The sequence below is a fragment of the Corvus brachyrhynchos genome, unplaced genomic scaffold, assembly GCF_000691975.1.
Source record: "Corvus brachyrhynchos isolate BGI_N302 unplaced genomic scaffold, ASM69197v1 scaffold126, whole genome shotgun sequence".
Classification (NCBI taxonomy): Eukaryota; Metazoa; Chordata; class Aves; order Passeriformes; family Corvidae; genus Corvus; species Corvus brachyrhynchos.
In genome coordinates, this window is record NW_008239283.1 from 3,801,050 (window position 1) to 3,824,516 (window position 23,467).

Consider the following 23,467-nt stretch of genomic DNA (forward strand, 5'->3'; position numbering starts at 1 on the left):
GGAATGGGTAAAGCTTTAAATGTCCGTGTGTGCAACCTTCCTGTGTGTGTTTGACTGTCTTTGTATTTTCATTGAATTTACATAGCAAGATTCTTTTCTTGTCTTTGTCACTCATAGCATTTTTCACAGATGTGATTATTCGCCAATGTTACAATTTGTTCTAAACAGCTGACTGGCCCTTGTATTTCCATTCAGCTTACATTCATTTCTGCAGCATTTCCTTTCCTTCCAGAAAATCCCATTGCTGTGTTTTGTCACAGGCAAAACAGGGATCCTTTTTGTTCCCTCTAGTTTATCAAGTGACATTGTGGGATGTTACTGCAACACAATGAGTAATACTGACTGTGTCTGGGTTTTGGCATGGTGTGGCACTGTAGTCTATCATTCTGCTAACAGCTTCACTATCACATACGATAAAAAGAGTATCTGTTATGTTCTGGGAGTAGAAATTTCTGGCCCCTATTTCAGAGCCGCAAAAGACTTTGGATCCAGTTAATGTAAGAATGCTTACAAAGACAATTTTAGTCAAAGGAAGTCATATTGGTTTTACTCTTTTTAATCTCTGTACAAGCAACTCACTTGGGATTTTCTCACTAACTGAAGTTACACCATTGGTTTTGCCTGCTAGGAAATTGGCTATTGTTTTTTAAAGGTATAAGGTGATGAGCTTACTTAGCCTAAGGGCAGCTTTTTAGAATGTGTTCCTCCCATCCAGCTTACAGAGCAAGTTTTTGTGACCTGTCTGCAGTGCTCACATTCATTAGTGATCCTGTTATTACTTTTATTACTGTTTTATTTCCTTTGTTCAGTTTGGTGGGAAAGAGCTCCGAGATGAAGAACAGACTGCAGAAAGCATTAAAAACCAAATGTCTGTGAAAGAGTGGGAAAAGGTTTTTGAAATGAGCCAAGATAAGAACCTTTACCATAATCTGTGCACCAGCCTCTTCCCCACTATCCATGGTAAGAATCCATTTGTGGCCTCAGAGAGGGAAAATTTCACTTGTGTAAATATTAATTCCTTTTGCTGTCTCTGTAGTGTCATTTTGGGAAAGGTTGAAAGCCCTGTGCCAACTACTATAAACTTTCCTCCTCAGCACTGGTTGTGCTAAAAAAAGAGAATCTGTTCCCTGACTGTTTGTGGTGTTTAATCATTAAGGCCTGCAAGCCCAGTCAAAAGGGTTGGGTTTGATGTCGGGTGTTCTGCTACTGAACTCTACAGGTTTTGGTGGATGTTTAGCAAATAGGTGAATTCTGAGCAGATGTGCCCAAGTGCTCAAAAATTCTAGTAGGGTGAAGTTTTTTTAATAGGAAAAATGTGGTGTTTTCTTTGGATGTTTAGTTTAATGTCTTTTCTGGGGCAGGTAACGATGAAGTAAAACGTGGCGTCCTGCTGATGCTCTTTGGAGGTGTTCCCAAGACCACTTCAGAAGGCACTTCTTTGCGTGGGGACATCAATGTTTGTGTTGTTGGTGATCCAAGTACAGCCAAGAGTCAGTTTCTAAAGTAAGATTAAAACCCAGTATTTAAATATTGTCCAGTGTGACTAGAGCTATAAATGTGCACTCTGCCTTTTGCTGTATTAAACAGAGGAAAAGGAAGTAAAATATTTGAGAATAATTCCCAGAGCTTGTGTGGATGTGGTTGAAGTATTTGAACAGGGCTGAAGCAAACTCAACATAGGAATTTCCAAATACTTTCAAAATACATTGATATTAAAAATACAAATTAATTGCTCATTTTAAAATATCAGAGATAGATAAAATACTGGGGTTTTTATTACTCTTTTCCACAGGCATGTGGATGAGTTCAGTCCCCGTGCTGTGTACACCAGTGGCAAAGCCTCCAGTGCCGCGGGTCTGACGGCGGCTGTGGTGAAAGATGAGGAGTCCCACGAATTTGTCATTGAAGCTGGAGCACTGATGCTGGCGGATAACGTGAGTCTGGGAAGGGGAGAGTTTCCTGCATCACAAGAATGGGTTGGATTAATGACAGAGAGTCCTAAATTGTCTTAATGATCTTTATTTGTTCCAAATTGAATCTGGGTCACTTGCTTTCATTCTTCTGCTGCAGGGGGTTTGTTGCATTGATGAATTTGACAAGATGGATGTGCGGGATCAAGTAGCCATTCATGAGGCGATGGAACAGCAGACAATATCCATTACTAAAGCTGGAGTGAAGGTAGCTTGCACTACACCTCTGTGTAGTCTGTAGCATCACCTGACTGTTTGTTACATGTACTGATGTAGCTTCACCTGGCAGATTTTCATGTCACCTCTGCAGCTGCCTCACTGTGGCAGGACAGAAATCACTTGTTGCAAAGTTTTTGTGGCACATACCCAAAAAAGGCCAGAAATGTTACTGAGAGTTAAAAAGAGATAGTAGTGGACAGGAAACAGAAAATGGGAAAAACCTAACCTTGAAGCAACCCCAAAAAAGGTTACAGAATTGTGTGTGTTTGTAGAAGTGTGTGTTTGTGCTGCTAAAAACAGGATATTGTGAAAGCAGTTTTAAGGGCTTGTTTCAGTATTGTTGGCAAGAATGGGACAATGTTAAAATATTGATCATCAGATTGTGTCTTGGAGCAGAGACCTGGTTAGAAAGGGTTTGTTAGTGGAGTTTGGGTGCTTTTGAGGAGCAATTGTTGTAATACCTCCATTGAAGTCTATCTAAAAGATGTTATGCTGACCTATTTGGATTGCAATGAGTTGGTTTAGGAAGTGGTCGCAGTTACAATTTTTTTTAATTTATTTTTTCCCTTTGTCAGGCTACTCTGAATGCCAGGACCTCCATTTTGGCTGCAGCAAACCCAGTTGGTGGCCGCTATGACAGATCCAAGTCACTGAAACAGAACATCAACCTGTCAGCTCCCATCATGTCCCGCTTTGATCTCTTCTTCATCCTTGTAGATGAATGTAATGAGGTAACTTCAAGGAATTATAGAATAGTTTGTGTCAGAAAAGATGCCTGGAGGTCTCTAGTCTAACCTCATGCTCAGACAGATTTGCAACAGTTTGCCAAGCCTTGGCCTGGTGAGTTTTGCATTTCTCCAAGGACGAAGATTCTGCAGTCTCTCCAGGCCCCTGCAATGCTTGACAACTCTAATATGTTCAAATAATAATAACTTCTATATCTAATCAGAATTTCTCATGGTCCAGTTCACGTGGGTTGCCTCTTATCCGAGAACTGTTTGGCTCCGTCACATCTATGCTGGCCATTGAAGCAGTTGCTTTCCTTTCAAGCTGAACAGACCTGGCTCTTCCAGCCTTTCATACATCATGTTCTCCTGCCCTCTGACCATCTTGGTGGCCCTCTGCAATTATAAGTGAAGCAAATCTCATGAGAGTGTCTTGCTTCTGCTTTTTTGCACTGTCTGTGCAGCTAAAAGCTGGCAGTACAAATTTGAACATGCTCTGTTGAATACGAGGACACTGCCTTTTCATCCTGCAGTGGTTTGACCTGCAAACTTAACACCATTAGTCATTTTTACAAATGGCTGGTCACTAAGGCTGAGACTGCTGCCACCTGTCTATGTGGCATTTGCCTTGGGAACGCATGAGATCCAGAGATTATTGTTGGTTCAGCCACTGTTCTGCTCAGAGTGATTTTCTAATTGAGAAGGGGCTGGTGAGAGAGACAGAGCAGGCTGAAAAGGAAGAAAGCAGTTCCCACGCTACAAAGTGCTGCTTTCTGCCTGTTCTGTGGCTAACTTGTAACCCAGGAGAGTTCCAAGAGGTCATAAATCCTAAAACTGCCTTTTATCCCTGCTCTGCTGTGTTTGCTTGTATTAAAAACCCCCAGGGCATTCTCCTGGGCCTTCTGGCAGAACGTTGGGCTTCTGGAAAGACTAGCTCTGCCATGAGGATCACAAGTGAGCAAGGGGAATGGGAAGGAAGAATAGAACTGTTGTTTTGCTCTTTGGCTGATGCTGTGCAAGTGATCTGACAGAGCCCCAATATCCAGGTGATAGATTACGCCATCGCCAGGCGCATCGTGGATCTGCATTCCAGAGTGGAGGAGTCTGTTGATCGCGTCTATTCCTTGGATGATATCCGAAGGTATCTGCTGTTTGCACGGCAGTTTAAACCAAAGGTAATTTTAAGTATACTGTGGAACAGTTGTTCTGTCCAAGCCAAAGGGAACAGTCACTCTGCCGTAGGCTTTTCTCCCGCAAATGTCAAAACACTTGGGGTAGTGTTCTCTCAAGGAAGGAGCCATAAACTCATGTTACTACCTAGAAACAGAGCGTATTTTGGAGCCTGGTACTCTTAAACTCCAGAAACGCGGAAGCTGAGACTGTTGTAATCAGTGGCAGTTCTTAACCTTTGTCTAGAACAACTGAGGGGCCATTTCATAGCTTTGTCATACCTCATGGGCATGAGTTATTTGACATGGCTGCTGCAGTTTTTTGTATTTTATAGACTTACTACTTAATCAGTTTTTGTATCTTTTTTTTGAAAGGGTATTGTGCCTCAATATTTCTTTGCTTTTTGGTAAAATACAGAACATGGGAAACTGGTCTTACTACAGATTTTGTTGGGGTCTATCCAAGTAGCAGCTTGGATGGGCTGTGTGTTGGATTTTTCAGAAGTCTATAACAGAGCAATCTAGTAGGGACAGACATGGATTATGCCTGGAAACAAGCCAGTGGAACAGAAAAATAGAAATTGTTTAAAAATCTGCTGTAAAATAATTAATGCAGCTATATACTTATTGTAATATCATTATCCTTGGTAAGTGTGATCATTATTACAACATAATTTCAACATAATGTGATTGTCATTATACTTATGTAGAGTACGTGTTATTCCACATAAGCATAGAATATTTCAGATAAAAGCAGTAACCAGTACAGAAAAGGCTGGGACCTGCCAATCTAATGCAAGAAGAGAAAACTTTAGTACTCTGACCACTGAAACTACTTTTTGCTGCCACACAGATATCCAAGGAGTCTGAGGACTTCATAGTGGAGCAGTACAAGCGGCTGCGGCAGCGCGATGGCTCTGGAGTGACCAAGTCATCCTGGAGGATCACAGTGAGGCAGCTGGAGAGCATGATCCGCCTGTCTGAGGCCATGGCCAGGATGCACTGCTGTGATGAGGTAGCAGGGGCTTGATGGAAGTTTGTGTAAATGTTTATGGAAATGTGTGGGAGTTCTGCATTTGCTGTTTGACTCTGGTATTGGACATAGTCTTGTGGGTGAGGAGGAGAGCTTGGGTCATGGCCGTACTCAGTCTGAATTTGTATGACAGAAACACTGTTTTTAAGAGATGACTTGTAAAACTGAGGTCATCTGGTCCAAACTGGGAACTTGCATAATTTTATATCACAGTTGTGTCAGCACTCTCAGCCTCCTACCTATCAAATCATGATAGTCACCTACTACTGTTAGCCAGGGCTGTCAGCAGTCTCTTTCCTGATCTTTCATAGTTTGTAATCCCTTGGCTCTCTTCCATTTGCAGTCTAAAAAGCCAAAGTTCATCAAAGTATCTGGACCACCCCAGGAGTATCTGTGTGTATGATCTGGGCTCCTACTCGTATGAGCCACTGCTGAAAAGCACATTGTGTTCTGGCTGTTGACTGTAGTGTGATTACTGCCTGTCTAGTCCCTGCTTTAAAACCCAGCAGCCTTTTGAAATGTTGATTAGAGGCTATGTGACATGTACAGGGATGGAACCTTGCTCACTGGTTGTGTAAGGACACCCTTTGGGTTCTTTTAAATTAAATTTAGCTTATAAAGAAACAAGATAGCTTTTAGCTTATGGCTCAGGTACAGATGATTTTTCCAGTTTTTGCTTTTCAGTTCTGGAGGAGAGTATCATTAATTACATCTCTCTTTCTTTCGTATTGTCTCTGTTCAGACCCATTTCTTTCATGTTTCTTGCTCCACTGATCTTTCTCCCAAATGTTCTTGGCTTAGTAAAAATTTTATCGACTCCACATGATTGCTAAACCCTGAAAGATTAATCAGCCTGCTTTTCCCTCCATAACCTTGCATGACCTTGGAATGCTTGTAGTGGGATATAATTTAACTTGCCCAGTCTTTACTGCTTAGGATTCATCAGGTGAGATGTGTAGAAAAGCCCTTTATCAGGGTTAGAGATGAGTTTCTGGAGCTGATGGAAAACTAAAAGAGCCCCTGTGCCTATTTAACTGTGCCTAAGTATTTTCAAATCTTCCTCAGGTTCACCCAAAACATGTGAAGGAAGCTTTCAGGCTTTTAAATAAGTCCATCATTAGAGTTGAGACTCCTGACATCAATTTAGACCAAGATGATGAACAGCAAATGGAGGATCAAGAGGACCAAGATGGAGTCAATGGTAAATTATTTACGGAGTGTTTTTTCAAAGGGGAAAGTCCTTCCAGCCTTTACAGCTTACCTTGTTGGAGTTTGTGCTTCTCTTCCATTTCTCGCCTGTCTCATCTAATGAGCTCTAGAAATCTTGGCTCCTGTTCTTAACTCTCTTGCTTCTTCAGCCTCCTTCACCAGCTCACCTGGTTGGTCAATGCAAGGCTTTTCAGTGGCTCAGAGTATTAAATAGCTAAAAGATGTTGCAGCTTTAAACCTGGGCATGTGTCCAAACAGGTGAGGCAGAAGCTCCAGCTGGGGTCAATGGTCTTGTGAATGGGATCAATGGCCATTCTGAGGATGTGAACAAGGATGCTGCACCCAAAGCTTCTCTCAAGCTGGGCTTCTCTGAGTACCGACGAATTTCTAATCTCCTGGTGCTACACCTCAGGAAAGCAGAAGAAGGTAAGAATTTGTTTATTAAAAAGAAGGCAAACCCCAAGTTCAGGGAGCAATTGTTACTGCATCTCTTGCTGTTGTACATGGGATTTTCACTTCTGTGAGACAACAAACTTGTGAGGTCAGGTGTGGACCTGTGCTCATGTGACAATACTACATCTGCTGATGCAAGTATGACTTCTCGGAGTTTCTAGTTCTGTTATCTAAATCATTTGTCAAAACCCGTTAAGCTGGGGAGCAAGTCAACAGAGCAGAGCCAGAAGAGGATTTGTAGCACACAATGGTGTGACCAAGCTACAAGAGTCTGCAACAGTGAAAACTGGAGCAGGAGCTTTAATGCATGCCAGCAACCACATCCTGTCTTAAGCAAATGGCTGGATTAGTTTTTCAGAAGCTAAAATATTTCAGTTGCAATGAGGCTACTCCTGCAATGAAAGGCAGCAGTTGTCTCTTAGCAGATACTAAAGCTACAAAGCTTTTGGAAGGGTGTGGGGATGACAGTGTCTGTTCAAATGCTGACTACATGTAGAAGGATGACTCCTCTGGCTTTGTGTGACAGTGATTTTTCTTTAGCCCTTAGAGGAAGGTATGTGAGTCCTTGCCACTGGTTTTCTTGAAGCTGAAAGCTGATGGGATTTGGAAGCCACTTGGGTGCATAGAACTGAAAGCTTCCATTCTCAATCTAATTATCTCCAATTAAACCATGACCCAACACCCTCCTGTGAAAAATATGGTGCTTTAAGAAAAAAACCCCTAAAGTCTGATGTTTCCTAAATATTTTAAAAAGCATGTTTCTCTCTTCAGCATTGTAAATGTTAATGTATAAATCCTTTTCTTGTTTGGTTTAAGTGCTATTTTACTGCTGCTGAGTTTATGCGAATTATTTTCTCTGCAGAAGAGGACGATGCAGCACTAAAGAGGAGTGAACTTATTAATTGGTATCTGAAGGAAATTGAATCTGAAATTGAATCTGAAGAAGAACTAATAAATAAAAAGAAGATCATAGAGAGGGTCATTCACCGACTTACACATTATGTATGTATGGAGATGTGTGGATAGTGAAAAAGGGTTTTAACTTACATAGGGCAGTGTTTCATTTTTAATGGAATATATTCCTGTTTGGAGAAATCGGTTTTGTTCTTCCATGATATTGACTGATGCAGTATAAATGCCTTCTTTGTGTTACTGTAATTGCAGAAAAAACACTGAAATAAATTAGAGATGGGTATAAGTAAAAGTTCTATACTATGTCACTATAGAAGTGTGATATTTTTCTGTATTTCTATAATGTTAGTTATACATTAGGATACAGAAATACAATTAACATTTGTATTCAATTGTTAGCCTTGAGTCAGAGGGGTATGAGGGCGTTTTGGAGGAAAAACTATGACAAAATAAACTACTTTACACTTTTAAAGACACAAACCCACTAGATTGGAAAGCACGAGGCTGGAAAGTTCCCAGAAAGGATACAACATAGAAGAGATTTCCTCTGAATGCTGTTGTTAAGAATCTGTTAGAGGGAGTTCACAATTGAAAGGGTTAAGTAATTAATAAGAGGTCCTACCAATATAAAAATGCCTTTCAAAGAGTAGAAACAAACCTCTCTGCCCTTGTTTTAACACAAATCTTTGTCTGTTACAGGACCACATTCTGATTGAACTGTCCCAGTCAGGACTGAGAGGATCCAGTGAAGAGGAGACTTTTGATGATGATCCATACCTGGTTGTCAACCCAAACTATCTGCTGGAAGACTGAGGACTGAGAATGGGATTGTAGAACTGACTGGTTACAAGTTGGAAAATGGATTCTTTTCTTGCAGGGGTTGCTGTATGGCTAATTCCTTAAATTCCTATGAACGTTCCAGAGAGTGGTCAGTAATGTGTGATTTCTCATTTACACTGAATATACCTGGAAAGCTTTTGAAGACATGACACACAGATATTAGTTTCACTGTTAACTCTGAATTTCAGTGCCATCATCTGGATGCAGAGGAGAATCATCCAATAGCTTTTTTCACCATCAGGCTATGTAGATGTTTCTGTTTTAAATAAGCTTAATTTTAATTGTTCTTCTGTTGCATTTAATAGACATTTTATGCTACAGCTTTTTACTGTTTTTCTTCTTAACATAAAAGCTCACTAAACATAAATAAAAGCTCATTAATATTTGGAGATGTTTGGGGGTGGATTTGTTGTTATTCACATGTGAGATTGCTGTTTTCTATGCCTGTAATTTGAGGCTGAAAAAAATAGTGATCTAAATGCTTAATGTCTTAAGGAAGATCAAATTTCCTGGATGACAGATGCTCTTTTTCAAGAAGTTTTTTTAACTTTCAGTAATAGACAATGAGAAACTGATTGCTTCTCTTTCTTTTTAGATGGGCTAAAGATGCACAGGCTCCTGTTGCATATGTAAAGTAGAAAATTGCAAATAGCCAAGCGCAAAGCAAAGCTTTAAGTGAGCAGGGCAGAAACCCCAACCTTGATGAAGGTCTTGACTTGTAAGTGAATTGAGAACTGCCACTATTTTGGAGGGATTTTTAAGACTATATTTGTAAACCTGTTTGTAGATTTTTCTATATGAGAACTTGGCTTAGATTTCTGTTCTCAATTTTTTACTGTAAACTCTGGGATTATTAAATAATCTATTAAGAATTGAAAATACCTGAATATTTGTCTTGTTGACTTGACACCAGCGCCTAAGAAACATTTGTAATAGCATGAAAGATAGCAAAGTTACATATTTTAATTAGAAATAGTGTGAAATAACTATTTCTGAAGGAGGCTCAGAAATGGAGCTGGTTTGTAAAACAGTATTCTTTTTCCTGTTAGTCTCTCCCAGCTTTGGAGAGATACACCTTGGTCTTACTAAGCATATCATTAAAGATAACACTTGTATTTAAGGAGCGGAGGGAATTATAAATATTTGTCATCAGCACTACCCCGTCACTGGGCACTAACTCCAACTGCAGTTCCTTCTCCACTCATTTCTTTCCTAAACCACATTTTGGCAAATAACTGCATTTCATTATTTCATTTTAAAAAGCCACCCAGCTGCAACAACATTTTCATGTTATTCTATATTGCTCCTTTACTTTCAAAATTAGGATAGGAAGATGTTGGGCCTTCATTATGCGTTTCCCCCTCCCCTCCTCTGAATCTTTGTTTGAAAATAAATACACTTCATGTAGGAGAAAGTATTTTTTTCTGCTTCTTTCCCCAGTTCTGTAGGCTGAGAGGGGTTTTCTCTGAGTTAATGCAGCTGTACTGAAAAGTAAGCACCAGGTGGTGCTCTAAGGTTCCTGTTCAGACTTGCTATTCAGACATCAGAGTGAAAGGAACTTCTTTGGAGCAGTCAGCACAATGTTACGGCGAGCTGTTTAGGGCTTCCTGAAAAAAAAATCATCTGGGAATGAAATAACATCAAAGTACACAAATTACAATCTCTGTATAAGGTTTGAGTAACAGCAAATGTTGAGAGATGTCTTCTGCTGTAACTTAAAGATCAGTATTGCTTGACAGCAAGAACTTGCCCAGATGATTCCAGGTACACTTTAGACAAAATTCTAGTTATTAAAGGAAATGAACTCTGAGATGGACCCACCATTTCACTGTAGGTATGTAGGATTTTGTATTTAGTTGATTTAAAAATGTTCTCAGCTCTTCAGTTTTGCTGTATTGAAATGTAGAAGAGCTGAGTTACCTCTGCCCTGCAGCAGTTCAAGTGGGTCACCTGAATGTGTCCACCCAGCCAGGAGAGCAGTGTTTTCAGGGCTGAAGGAGGGAGTGCTTTGGAAAGCAAAGAAATGAGACTCAGATTCCTGGGATGTTATTAGGTAGGAGGAAGCACACTGTTGCTGCTGCCTGAATTCACCTAAGAGTCACTTTTCCAACTGGGTGAGGTACCACATCTCAGATTTCCTTTATCCACCCAGGAATTAGAGAGCAAACGTGCCTCCTGCTGCCCTCCATGCCCTAAGCCGTGGACCCAGCCCCAGCCATGCAGATAACTCTGCTATGGTTGTTTTTTGCACCCAGAGCTGTGCTGGGATTCTTCTAAAGCTGAAAAAGGCCAAAAGGAGAAGGAAAGTTTATCTCCTTATTTCATCTTCCTCTAAATGGAAGGCAATATTAGCAAATGTCAACTGATATTTAAGCCTAAAGGGAAACGTGAGCATCTCAGAAAATGTTTTCACATTACCTTTCTCTAACTGAGTGAGAGTGTTTTTTGTGTTCATCCATTTGCCTGTTTATCTACTGATTGGAAGTCCTGGTCTGTTATTCCCATGTCAGCTAGTTCAGGGAACCTTATCTGTGGAGCAGACAATTTCAGTTAAATATTACTTCTGCTAGAGTATAAGTAGTGTGGAATAACTGTTTCTGAAGCCAGGTTCAGAAATGGACCTGATTTGTAAGACAGTCATCTTTCTCTTGGCGTCTCTCAGCCTTGGGATAGATGGGGAATTTGCTCGGAATTTTATCACCATTGCTGGGCCTCTACCCAGTGAGCTGGCAGAGAGATTGGGTCTGCAGGACCAGGTCCTGCCCAAGGACCAGCAGGGCCCTGGCATGGCTGCAGCACAGTGCCAGCCAGACCTTGTGGCTTCCGAGCTGCCCCGGTACTTCTCCCCGCTCCGTGAGCTCGGGGTGACGCACTACAAAGTCCTCCTGCCGTGGGCTCACCTTCTTCCCGAGGGGAACGCCACGAAGGCGGATGGAGCCCAGGTGTGGTGCTACCGGCAGCTGCTGGAGGCCCTGGCTGCTGCAGGCCTCAGAGCCGTGCTGGTTCTGCACCAGGGGCGAGTGCCCGGCGCCGTGGCCGCGCAGGCCAGCGGGAGGAATGGCAGGGCTTTTAACAAGCTTTTTGTGGAGTATGCAGAGTTCAGCTTCCATGCCTTTGGGGACCTGGTGGATGCATGGCTCTCCTTCAGTGATCTGCCAGAGGTCCTTCAAAGCCTGCCCTACAATGACCCCCAGGAACAAGTCCAGGCTGTGGCTGCTGCTCATGAAGGATTTTACACTACTCTCCATGAGATGATCTCACCAGTGGGTAAGGAGAGCAGGGAGAGGGGTTTTTCAATATGACTCATAAATATTTCATGATGGAATTAAATGGCAACTGCTACATGCAGTCTCTGTGTAGATATTTTTGTGTACCTTTTTCTGACCTGCAGAGGAAGGACTAAAACCTTTCTGAAATGTACCTGAAAGTGTGAAAAAACAAGGCACAAGAAGTCTTCTATGCGATAATAACTGTGAGGAAGTCTGCAATGTCCTTTGTTTGACTTTCCTTGTTGCAGATCCTGGGGTTTACAGTAATTAAATCCCAAATCTACTGGTGTTACACAGAGCAACAGAATTTCACCTCTTCCATGATGGGTACCTGGGATTTTCCGAGCAGCTGTCACCTTGGGTCTGCCTTCTTTGGCCTTGGAATTTTTCTGTCCCAGACAGACAACCAGTAGAGCTGGCTGAGTCACCATTTCTTTTCCCAAATTTTTAATTCTTGCATTTGTCAGGAATACTTTGTTGTACAGTTCACACTATCTGGTGATAGCCCTTGGAAGTTGCCCATCTTCCCTCCTGCATCTCCTGTCCCTCCAAGTTCCTGCCACCCCAGCATCTCAGAAGCATTCAGTATAGAATGGATTAAAAAAATTTGAAAACTGTAGAACCATCACAAAGGCATGAAAATTTGAATGGTGCCTTTGAATTTCTACCTTCTTCAGCTCTCCATTGAAACCACAATGGGTATTCTAAAATCAACTACCTGGAGCACTGTCTGATGTTCCACAGCTTCAACAATTTAAAACTGGTTTTAAAATAACTTCAGTAAACTGAAATTTTATTTGTCCTTAATATGTTACTAGCAGACTGCCTCTTTCTCTCTCAAGGTGGAAAGCTGTCCATTGCTTTGGAAATAAGCACTGTCCAAGACATGACTCCATCAGAATTGCTTTCAGTTTCTCTTCAGGTGACACCTTGAGGAAATATTTCCAAAATTATATAAATTTGCCTTGATTTAGCTTTGTTTTTATGTATGGGATCAAATGACTTGTTGCAAGTTAAATAAGATTTTAGCAGGTTGATCAGTTGAACAGTTTGGTAAGCTTTAATTATTGGATTAGTCTGATTATGTGAAACTTGCTGATTTAAAAATTGTTTCAGCATCCTTTCTTGGCTGGTAGGCACTGATTAAGCCACATGGAGACAAATTTGTTCTCATAATTGACAATTTTAGCAATATACTTGCTAAATGACAAGGCGTCTCCAAAAAGTGTACCTGTTACCATTTTCTTTGCAGGTGTACTTAAAGCACCACCAAATATATCAATACTTTATCTTAATTAGCTGCTATTTAAAATATCTGCTGATTTTGTTAAATCCCAGTCTGAGCTGTGCTAAAAGTGATGCAGTTTCACAGAGATGGCACGACACGAGAATATAATCTCTACAAAGGCAATGACATCCTTTCTTAAAGATCCAGTTCCCTGTTCATAGCTGTCCTCACCCAGAGGATGTTGATGTAGGATACAGTGCACAGATGACACTGTGGGGTTTTTTGCTTAATCCTTCAAACCTTAGAACCAGGTCAAGCAACGTTGTAGGTGTGACATTGCAAGGATTTAAGCAAGGTGTGGTTTGTAGAGAGAGCAAAGAAGTTGTTTTAGATGAGCTGATGAAACTAGAAGAGAACCTTGGACTGAAAAACAAACTGAAATCTTATCAGTTTTCTTCCAACTTCATCAGCTGGTTTAATAAGAGAATGCAGTCTGTTCCTTTAAGGTTGTTGACTTCTAGTGGGAAAACCCTCGTGATATGGAATGATTAAAGATTTCTGAAGTGGACTTTCAACCAAGGGTTATTGATAAAGCCTACCTGAACCACACAGTTTAAAAGGTTTCTCTGATTAATCATAAACATAATCTTACTAATTAAGAAATTAACTGTAAATCATTAATATTAAATTCATAAAATAGAATTTAATTTAGTTTAACTTCTTCTTTTTTTAGTAAGAGACACGCAAAACACATCTTCCCATACAGTATCCAGTTTGGGCTCATTATATTGTCCAGGGCTCCCATGCAGCTGTATGGCTTCTTACTCCCGAAATATGTCTTTATCAAACCTTACACAGTTTTATGTATTTTTAATGTAATACTTAAAAAAACCCCCATTTTCCTCCAGCATGATTCTTTTCTTTTTCTTGTTTCCAGGATTCAGTAGACTTTGTGTCTCTTAGCCTTCAGTACCATTGTGGAAATGAAACAGATTTCTACAAGAAATTGAGTGAATTCCAGGTAATGTTATGCACAGCATTAGAATTATAGCAGCAAACAACAGGACATAAATAGGAGCAGAATTTCATGTGCTGTGATGCATGTCTAAACAGTTCTGACTTTCTGTGAGCTACACTAGGAAGCAGCTGCGAAGTGCTCATTTCTCTGTTGTTACTCTGACTTAAAAACAGTTGATGGAAAGTGCTGGAAAGGATTATCTTGGTCAATGCTTATTATTGCTGCATTAACAACTGGAATGGCAGAATTCTTTTGTCCAGGACTGAAAAACCTTCTCTCTCGCATGCTAAGTGTTTGATAAGCTGTTAGGCCAATACCTGTACACTGAAAGATATTAAACTCTAGCATGGGCTCTACAACGGTGCTACCAAACTTCACATTCCTCATCAGCAGAGGCAGTGCTAGAAATGTTGCTGAGGGTGAGTTTATTAACGGATTAGATCTCATGGCAGCACCAACATCAGTGATGCTGTAGGCTGGTACCTATTATTACATAAATTAACCTCTGATAGTTTTTTGCATTCTTAAAATCCATAAGCACAGAGTCTTCCAGCATCTGGGTAGCAGGATAAGGAGCTGCCCATGTAAAATGCAAAAAATGCCAAGAACGTGGTTTTACTAGATGGCTGATGCTTCTCTTCATACTGCTCCCTGATTTCTGGTTTTGCAGAGTGTCTGGAAGGACAAAGACATCTTGGTTTTTAGTCTAAAGGTCCTTGATTGTGCTTCCGTGGAAGAGAATCCTTTCATACCAGCAGCTGCCATTGTCACAGGTGAGTGATGTTTCAAGAAGGAGGAGAGTTTTTTATTTAAAATCTGCATGATAATTATGGTGGAAATTCCAAATCATCCAATCTAGGCTGCTGCTATTAGATAAAATAACTTTATGGTTTTTTATAGCCTTATTGGAAAATTAAGGGTGGATGGTGAACGTTGAGGGAGCAGAAGCAGGAAATCTTCCCCAAATCTTTTCGTCATTTTCATCAGCCTCAAGTTGCAGTGGGAGAGGTTTAGGTTGGATATTAGGAAAAATTTCTTCACTGAAAGGGTTGTCAAGCACTGTTACAGGCTGCCCAGGAAAGTGGGGGAGTCACCATCCCCTGTAGGAACTTAAAACACATGCAGATGTGTCACCTGGGGACATGGTTTAGTGTTAGATTGGCATGGTTGGCAATTCTGGAGTCACCATCCCCATAGGGCTTTAAAAGAAACATAGATGTGGCACTTAGGGACATGGTTTAGTGTTGTTTGGCAGTGCTGGGTTATCAGTTGGACTTGATGATCTTAGAGGTATTTTCCAACCTAAGAGATTCTATGATACTATGATCATTTTTTAGTATGCATTTTTAAGTTTAATTAAAAACTCAATACATTTGACCTGAGAAAAATAGCTATTAGTTATGAAGTGCACCTTGTTTCTCAAGGTGTAATTGCACAAACAGGGTCATGCAGTCCATGGCATCTAAGTTACGACTACACCCCTCACTTACCATTTGTTTGTTTTCAGCTATTAATAAAGAAGAAGCACGTATGGTTGGGTGTGATGTTAATGATTTCTTGGACTACTTCTCTGAGGTTTTGAGGTACTACAATCAAATACCGTAATACTATATAACACTACAAAAATGTACAGTAATAAACAGCATCCTCTAGAAACCTATGTGCAGGGAGAGACAAGACATTTTAGTGGTAAAGTCTGCTGTTAGTTGCTGAAGGGGCTGCAAAGGGCTGTCTTTCTGCTGAGCCAGTCTCTTCCAATTACTTGCAATCCTCTATCCTGCTACTAATCCTATAATGTAATCCTCTCTACTCTCTCATCCTTGGTTACCCAAATTGCACCTTCAAGCCAATAATTACAAGTACATATTTCAAGCCTTCTGCTTTTTTCAAGAGCAAAGTGGTTATAAATAAACAAATCCAATAGAGGATTTCCTAGGGGAGAAGCCAACTGAGCTTATGGAAACGTGGGAGATCTCATTGTGCAGGGAGATGCTAAGGATTACAGTAGCAGGATTGACTAGTTTTAGCTTATCCTATGGAAACTCATGAAGCAGTTGTAGCAAGGGAAATTGCTGCTCACTGCAAGGATTTTGTTGGCACCTCTGGCCTAACTAATGAATTATGAGACTCTCTGTGCAAAGAGCTGTTCTGTGGTTACCCCACTGCCCTGCACCTTCGTGTCCCAGCTGGGAGACAGCAGGGTTGGATTGATCAGATGTCAAAGGAGCTATAGGTGACTAATGTGACCTGAATGGGAACCACATGATTCCTTTATACTCCATGTTTGCAAGTTCTATGGCACATGCATCTACCTTGGAGATTTTAACTTCTATTTATTCTATTTCCAGCGAAACAAATACTTTGCAGGAAAACCTAGATGCTGTTCTTGCCCCTCGGTCCTCCTATCAAACAGTCTGGGAAATGTTTGCTGAACAGTCTGAATCGGAGAGGGATTCTTTCCTGCAAGATGTTTTCCCACGTGGTTTCCTCTGGGGCATATCCACAGGTGCCTTTAACATCGAAGGAGCTTGGGCAGAGGATGGGAAAGGAGAAAGCATCTGGGATCAGTTTGGGCATGGGGGCCATGTCCACATGAACCAAACAGCAGACGTGGCATGTGACAGCTACTATAAAACCAGCTATGACATTTACCTGCTTAGGGGTCTTCACCCCCAGCTGTACAAATTTTCTTTATCCTGGTCTAGAATTTTCCCTGCTGGCACCAACGAGACCATCAATTCCAAGGGTGTTGATTATTACAGCCAATTAATTGACCAGTTGTTAGACTCTAACATTGAGCCCATGGTGACTCTCTTCCACTGGGACCTGCCCCAAGCTCTGCAGGCTCTTGGTGGCTGGCAGAATGAAAGTATCATAGATGCTTTTGTGAGCTACGCAGACTTCTGCTTTTCCACGTTCGGGGATCGGGTCAAGCTCTGGATTACATTCCATGAGCCCTGGGTTATCAGCTACGCTGGCTATGGCACTGGAGAGCATCCTCCAGGAATCACTGACCCGGGAGCAGCATCTTACAAGGTAGGGGCACAGGAATAATTGGGATCCTGCAGCTACTCTTGGTGGGTTGTTTTCCTCTGATGGTTCTGTGCTTTAACTATGTTCAAGCCTAAAGTGGTCTCTGAGACAACAATGTGGTTGTTGGATCTACGATACTTGTTAAAAATGGGTTAGTTAACAGAGGCTAGGTGTTATTACTTCATTTTTCTATTCTGAAAGCTGGTGTTGATGGATAGTTAGATTCTTTTGCTTATTCCAAAACTTCCTACACTCCTTGTCTATCATTGTTTTGTCAAGGTGTTTTCTTTTGGATGGAGAGGACATTTTCACGTGGCAATAAACCCAATGCTTAAGAGTTTCTATGCAATGCAGTCTGACACATTTTCCTCTGCTTTCTGCTCCCAGGTTGCTCACACAATTCTCAAGGCTCATGCCAAGGTCTGGCACCTGTATAACAGCAAATACCGTTCTCAGCAACTGGGAAAGGTGGGGATGGTGCTGAACTCGGACTGGGCTGAACCCAAGACTCCAACCAGCTCCGAGGATGTGAGGGCATCTGAGAGGTACCTACAGTTCATGCTTGGCTGGTTTGCTCACCCCATATTTGTTAATGGTGATTACCCAGATATGCTGAAGGCTCAGATCCAGGAAGTGAACCAGCAGTGCTTCACAACAGTCGCACAGCTGCCTGTGTTTACGGAGGAGGAGAAGTCCTGGGTGAAAGGGACTGCAGATTTCTTTGGCCTTTCCCATTACACTTCCCGCCTGGTCAGTGCCGGGGCTAATGGGATGTGCACACCAGGCTATGAGAGCATTGGGAACTTCTCCTTGCACGTAGATCCTTCCTGGCCACAGGCTGCCTCTTCTTGGATCCATGTGGTCCCTTGGGGATTAAGAAGGCTGCTGAAGTTTGTATCCCAGGAATACACCGGGTCAAAGATCCCAATATACATAGCAGGGAGTGGTGTGCCGACACGAGACACCGGGGATCTTCTCAACGACACTCTGCGAGTGGATTACTTCCGCCAGTACATCGATGAGGCCCTGAAGGGTATGGAGAAATCAAATTATTATTTTTTTTTTTAATCATGGCAAGTAGTTATTCTAGCCCTTCCATGGTGGTTAACTTTAAAACATCACCACTTGCACAGTGATGCGATGTCAGCTGCCTGTTGTGTAGGTAATGAGTGTGACCTTATATACTTAAGCCTCTCTGGTGTCCAGATACAGAACTCTCCATTCTCTTTAGATGTTGGAATGCATTTTTCATATTTATGTATTAATGTAGCCTGGACCCTAAGGTCAGTCCCTCTGTGAGAACACTGGTTTTTTATATACTCCTGCTCCCCTGGAGATGATTGGCCTGCAGGCTCTTGCATGAAGACATCTCATAAATTGGGGCTGAACTGCCTCTACCGATTAATCGGATCTAACTGGCAGCAAGCACTTCATACTGAAAATATCTCCATAAAATTTCTACCTCAATCATTTTGAGAATGTTTAAGTTATGCTTGTAGAATGTTCAAGTTATGCTTGTATCTTTGCAAGATGTGTATTGTTTGACATAAAAATAGTGTTAGTGGCAAGTTCTGGACAAGCATAGAGAGCTGAGATTTCAAATAGAGATTTGACTGATGCTCTCTAGATAGACTAAACAATACTGTCAGGAAAACATTAAATATGATGCATTAAATATGTTGGTGATCAGTGTGTACTGAAGATCAGCATTTGATCTTCTTGACGTAGATCTCAACATACTCCTAGAAGTGTTGAAAGAGCTACAGAAAACACAATTTAGCATTGCTGTTATGCCTCATCAGAAGTAAAGAGGATGGACTGCACATGGGAGTGAACTTTTTTTGAATGAGAGAGATTTCGTGCTTTTTTTTGTAGGCAATGTGAGGAGGGATGCTGGACTTGCCTCTGCTGGTATTGGGTACACTGTTCTGCTAAAAGAAGCTCTCCTGTGCTCAGGGAATATAGCCAAGCTCTAAATACCTGCAATGTTTCACTTTAATTACAGTGTTAAATCTAAAAGTGCACCATACATCTAAATTGATGAAATCTGCTTGAAAACAAGAACACAGGGAAGGGATACCAGTGGCACAAGTGTCCTGTACTCAGATACCTCTTGAGTAATACTTCTTTTCTCACACATTTCTATCACTAAGCATATCACCAGCTCCTATTACTGTGCTGACTGCTTTTTCTGCCAGATATTCTTAATTGTTTGGGAGGTTTTTCTAGCCTTTAAAACCGTTTGTAAGTGCTTGGCTTGTCACACATATCCTTGGCTGTGCTGCTTCTGTTGTGCTGAGCTGTGTTCAGGAAATGTTCAGGTGGGTAATTACAGTGTCTCGTTGTTTCTGTGGCAGCGGTGAAACTGGATGCTGTTGATGTTCGGTCCTACATTGCTCGATCCCTGCTTGATGGCTTTGAGGGCCCAGTGGGATACAGCCTAAAATTTGGGCTGCATCACGTGAACTTTGAAGATAGCAACAGACCAAGGACTCCCAAGGCATCTGCTTACTTCTATTCCAGTGTTATTGAAAAGAATGGTTTTCCATCCAAAGCCTTGGGCAGATCTTCTGCACCAGTGGTGTTTGACCGACCTGTGCCATCAAAGCTGCCTAATTTACCAGCATCAGAAGTTCCCTCCAAAGCAAAGGTTGTCTGGCTGAAGTTTTCATCCCAGACTGCTCATGAAAGAGACATGTACTTTTATGGGACATTCCCAGAGGATTTTACATGGGGTGTGTCTTCCTCTGCCTACCAGATAGAGGGAGGTTGGGATGCCGATGGCAAAGGACCCAGCATTTGGGATAACTTCACCCATGTCCCAGGGAATATAAACAATAATGATACTGGAGATACAGCTTGTGATAGCTACAACAAGGTGGAGGAAGATATTTACCTGCTGAGAGCCTTAGGGGTAAAGAATTACCGTTTTTCCCTGTCCTGGCCTCGAATTTTCCCCACTGGAAGGAACAACTCAATCAACAGCCACGGAGTTGACTACTACAACCGTCTCATTGATGGACTGGTTGCAAACAACATCACTCCAATTGTCACTCTCTACCACTGGGACCTGCCACAAGCTCTTCAGGACATTGGTGGCTGGGAGAGTGATGAGCTGATTGACCTGTTTGACAGCTTTGCTGACTTCTGTTTCCGGACCTTTGGGGACAGGGTGAAGTTCTGGATTACGTTCAATGAACCCAACATCATTGCCTGGCTGGGCTATGGCCTCGGGACATTCCCACCCAGTGTCAAGGACCCTGGCAGTGCTCCCTACAGGGTTGCCCACATCTTACTGAAAGCTCATGCCAGGGCCTACCACACCTACGATGACAAATACAGAGCAAGTCAGGCAGGGGTCATTGCCCTGTGCCCCTTCATTAGCTGGGCTGAGCCGAAGACACCAAGCGACCCCAGGGACATTGAAGCTGCTGACAGGTACCTGCAGTTTTTGGTGGGTTGGTTCACACACCCAATTTTCAAAAATGGGGACTACCCCGAGGTCATGAAGTGGAAAGTTGGGAACAGGAGTGAGCTCCAGAACCTGCCGTCGTCGCGCCTGCCGGTTTTCACCGAGGAGGAGCGTGAATACATCCGGGGCACAGCAGATGTCTTCTGCTTCAACACATACTCCTCCAAAATTGTAACCCATTCAACAACACGTCTGAAGCCCTTCTCTTACGAGTATGACCAGGAGCTTTCAAAAACAGTTGACAGCTCCTGGCCTTCCTCAGCTCTCAGTGACCATCGGGCTGTGGCCTGGGGTCTGAGGAGGCTACTGAACTGGATCAAAGAGGAATATGGAAACCCCCCAATATATATCATTGAGAATGGAGTGGGGGTAAAGACCAAATCGGATGTTGATGACAATGCCAGGATATTTTACTACAAAACATACATTGATGAAGCTTTAAAAGGTACCAGAATTTTCTTTTGTTCTGTTGGTGTTGTGTGTCTCCTCTCTAGATTTCTGGTTATTTTAGTTCTTTGAAGAGTACTTTTTAAAAGCGATTGATATCAGTTTTTAAATAGTCTGAACACAATATAAGCATAGTGCTTGTTTTTATTATCTCCTTTGCATGGTTGTGCTTTGTTTCCTCCAACAAGAAGATACTCTTAATGATCTTAGTTGACCAGTGCCACCTGTATGTAACTAGGAGCCTGTATGTGCTTGTGTGTGAATTCTGTAGGATTCATTTAAAGTGTGATTATGCCACTGATGCTCCTCCATTTATTTTCTCTTTCAGCTTACAAGGTAGATGGTGTTAATCTGAAAGGATACAACGTTTGGTCTCTGATGGATAACTTTGAATGGGTGGATGGTTATGATCCAAAATTTGGATTGCACCAGATTGATTTTGACAACCCCAACAGGCCAAGAACGCCAAAGCGCTCTGCTGTGTACTATGCAGAAATCATCCGCAATAACGGCATCCCACTGCCCAAGGAAGAGGAATTTTTGTATGGAGAGTTTCCAGACAACTTCTGGTGGAGCGTAGCAACTGCAGCTTACCAGGTCAGGAAACTGATATGGGCTCCTGAAGTATCTGTGGAGAGTTAACTCATTGTGTGGCACCACAAAGAATAACAGGATGAATTCTTTGCTAGGCCAAGACATAAATTTGGGTTTGCTAACAATATCTCCCCCATTTTCAATTACAGATTGAAGGAGGATGGAGAGCAGATGGGAAAGGACTTAGCATTTGGGACAAATATTCCCACACTCCCTTGAGAATTGGCAATGATGCAACTGGAGATGTAGCTTGTGACAGCTACCACAAGATTGAGGAGGATGTGGAAATGCTGAAAAGCCTCAAGGTGTCTCACTATCGTTTTTCAATCTCCTGGTCCCGTGTCCTCCCAGATGGGACCACCAGATACATCAATGAAATGGGACTGAACTACTATGAAAGGCTGATCGATGCCCTTCTGGCAGCCAACATTATGCCTCAGGTAACTAAACCCAGTAACTTTCAGGTAACTAAAAAATAGTAAACCCCAAATCTGATGCTCGGAGCAACATGTGTGTTTCCTCAGAGCAACATGTGTGTTTCCGTCCATACCCTTCTCCACACAGAAATTGTTTTTCATGGTTTTTCATTTCATTTTGTGAAGAAACATGGGTTATTGAATAAGCAAAAGGAACTTGGAATGTAGGGATATGTTGAAATTACTCCCCAGAAAGACCACAGTAACCTTATTGTTGGCTGTTTCCAATTGCCTTCTCATCCCTCATGTGCTTGGAAATAGATTCCACAGGAACCTATGCAGGGTTCTTTCCAGACACTGAGGTGAGACTGACTAACATAGTTCCCAGGATCTTCCTTCTTGCCTTTCTTAGAGACGGATGTAACTTTGTTCTTTTCCTGGGAGTCAGGAAGCTCCACTGGTCGGTGTTGTTTGTCACATACAATGGATGGTGACCTCACCCCTGCATCAATCAGCTCTTTTAGCACTGTTGAGTGACTATGAGCTGTCCTCATACCTCTGCACCAGCCCAGACAGGTGTTCTAGTGGATTGTATTGCACCTGAGAATCAGTGCAGGTGCAGCAGTCCTTGACTGATGAGTTCTTGCTGTCACCAGGTGGTTTTTGGTAAAAGGTTCCATCTTCATTAGTCTGTCCCTAAAGAAACTGGCAAAAAGGTATTTTACTGAGTGCATGAGTGATTGCTACAACATCAAACTACGTTAGGAACAGGTAACTGTAGATCAAAATCACAGTTTATTTGTGTTCATGAATGAGTCTGAGTTACTGCAAGAATGACTGGTTGAGTCCCTTGTCCTGCTGTCTTTCCACACAGGTAACTCTTTATCACTGGGACCTCCCACAGGCGCTGCAGGACGTCGGTGGGTGGGAGAATGATACTATAGTTCAGAGGTTTAAGGAATATGCTGAGGTCCTTTTCCAGAGGCTGGGGGATAAAGTGAAATTTTGGATAACCCTCAATGAACCCTACAACACTGCATATCTTGGCTATGGTGTTGGCACAGCTGCTCCAGGTAAGACTGCTGGGCATAACCTCACAGCCTTCACAGCACTGTCAGCACAATTGTTTTATGCTGCAGCAGAGAAGCTGCTTGGGGCTTGCAAAGGTAGAACAAGGAAGACGGTGTGGTGTGGACAGATTGGATTGCTGTGGTCCTTTCTCTCTGCCTGTCACCTCCAAGACCCATCCTCCTTCTTCCACTCTTCTACTCCACCCCTCCTCTGCAGCCTCTAGATTACACTTGTTGCCCAGAGTAGACCTCATTTCCAAAACACCTCTGGGGACTGTGGAGAAGAGTTACGGCTGGAGGAGGACACAGCTTAGCAGCAGGGTAGAACCAAGAGGAGGGGATGTGAGCTAACCTGAACACACAGCTTTCTGCTCTCCATAGTGGCAGGGG

The 23,467-nt window shown here is 42.2% G+C and overlaps 2 protein-coding genes across 2 annotated transcripts in view; both read left to right on the top strand.

The window, feature by feature from the left end:
* Positions 1 to 9,409, top strand: part of MCM6 (minichromosome maintenance complex component 6) — a 16,537-nt gene extending 7,128 nt beyond the window's left edge. The window contains 11 exon segments of the mRNA XM_017740111.1: positions 810 to 960; positions 1,362 to 1,503; positions 1,793 to 1,934; positions 2,071 to 2,178; positions 2,765 to 2,920; positions 3,961 to 4,089; positions 4,937 to 5,098; positions 6,182 to 6,317; positions 6,584 to 6,751; positions 7,641 to 7,780; positions 8,390 to 9,409. Of these exon segments, the coding sequence (XP_017595600.1) occupies positions 810 to 960; positions 1,362 to 1,503; positions 1,793 to 1,934; positions 2,071 to 2,178; positions 2,765 to 2,920; positions 3,961 to 4,089; positions 4,937 to 5,098; positions 6,182 to 6,317; positions 6,584 to 6,751; positions 7,641 to 7,780; positions 8,390 to 8,503 (1,548 nt within the window). The 3' untranslated portion in view covers positions 8,504 to 9,409.
* Positions 9,410 to 11,145: 1,736 nt separating this feature from the next.
* The window catches only part of LCT (lactase), a 17,113-nt gene continuing 4,791 nt past the window's right edge, over positions 11,146 to 23,467 (top strand). The window contains exons 1-11 of the mRNA XM_017740273.1: positions 11,146 to 11,797; positions 12,642 to 12,721; positions 13,965 to 14,048; positions 14,716 to 14,818; positions 15,553 to 15,628; positions 16,394 to 17,081; positions 17,466 to 18,111; positions 19,436 to 20,995; positions 21,326 to 21,594; positions 21,741 to 22,031; positions 22,882 to 23,080. Of these exons, the coding sequence (XP_017595762.1) occupies positions 11,146 to 11,797; positions 12,642 to 12,721; positions 13,965 to 14,048; positions 14,716 to 14,818; positions 15,553 to 15,628; positions 16,394 to 17,081; positions 17,466 to 18,111; positions 19,436 to 20,995; positions 21,326 to 21,594; positions 21,741 to 22,031; positions 22,882 to 23,080 (4,648 nt within the window). The remainder of the gene's footprint in view (positions 11,798 to 12,641; positions 12,722 to 13,964; positions 14,049 to 14,715; positions 14,819 to 15,552; positions 15,629 to 16,393; positions 17,082 to 17,465; positions 18,112 to 19,435; positions 20,996 to 21,325; positions 21,595 to 21,740; positions 22,032 to 22,881; positions 23,081 to 23,467) is intronic.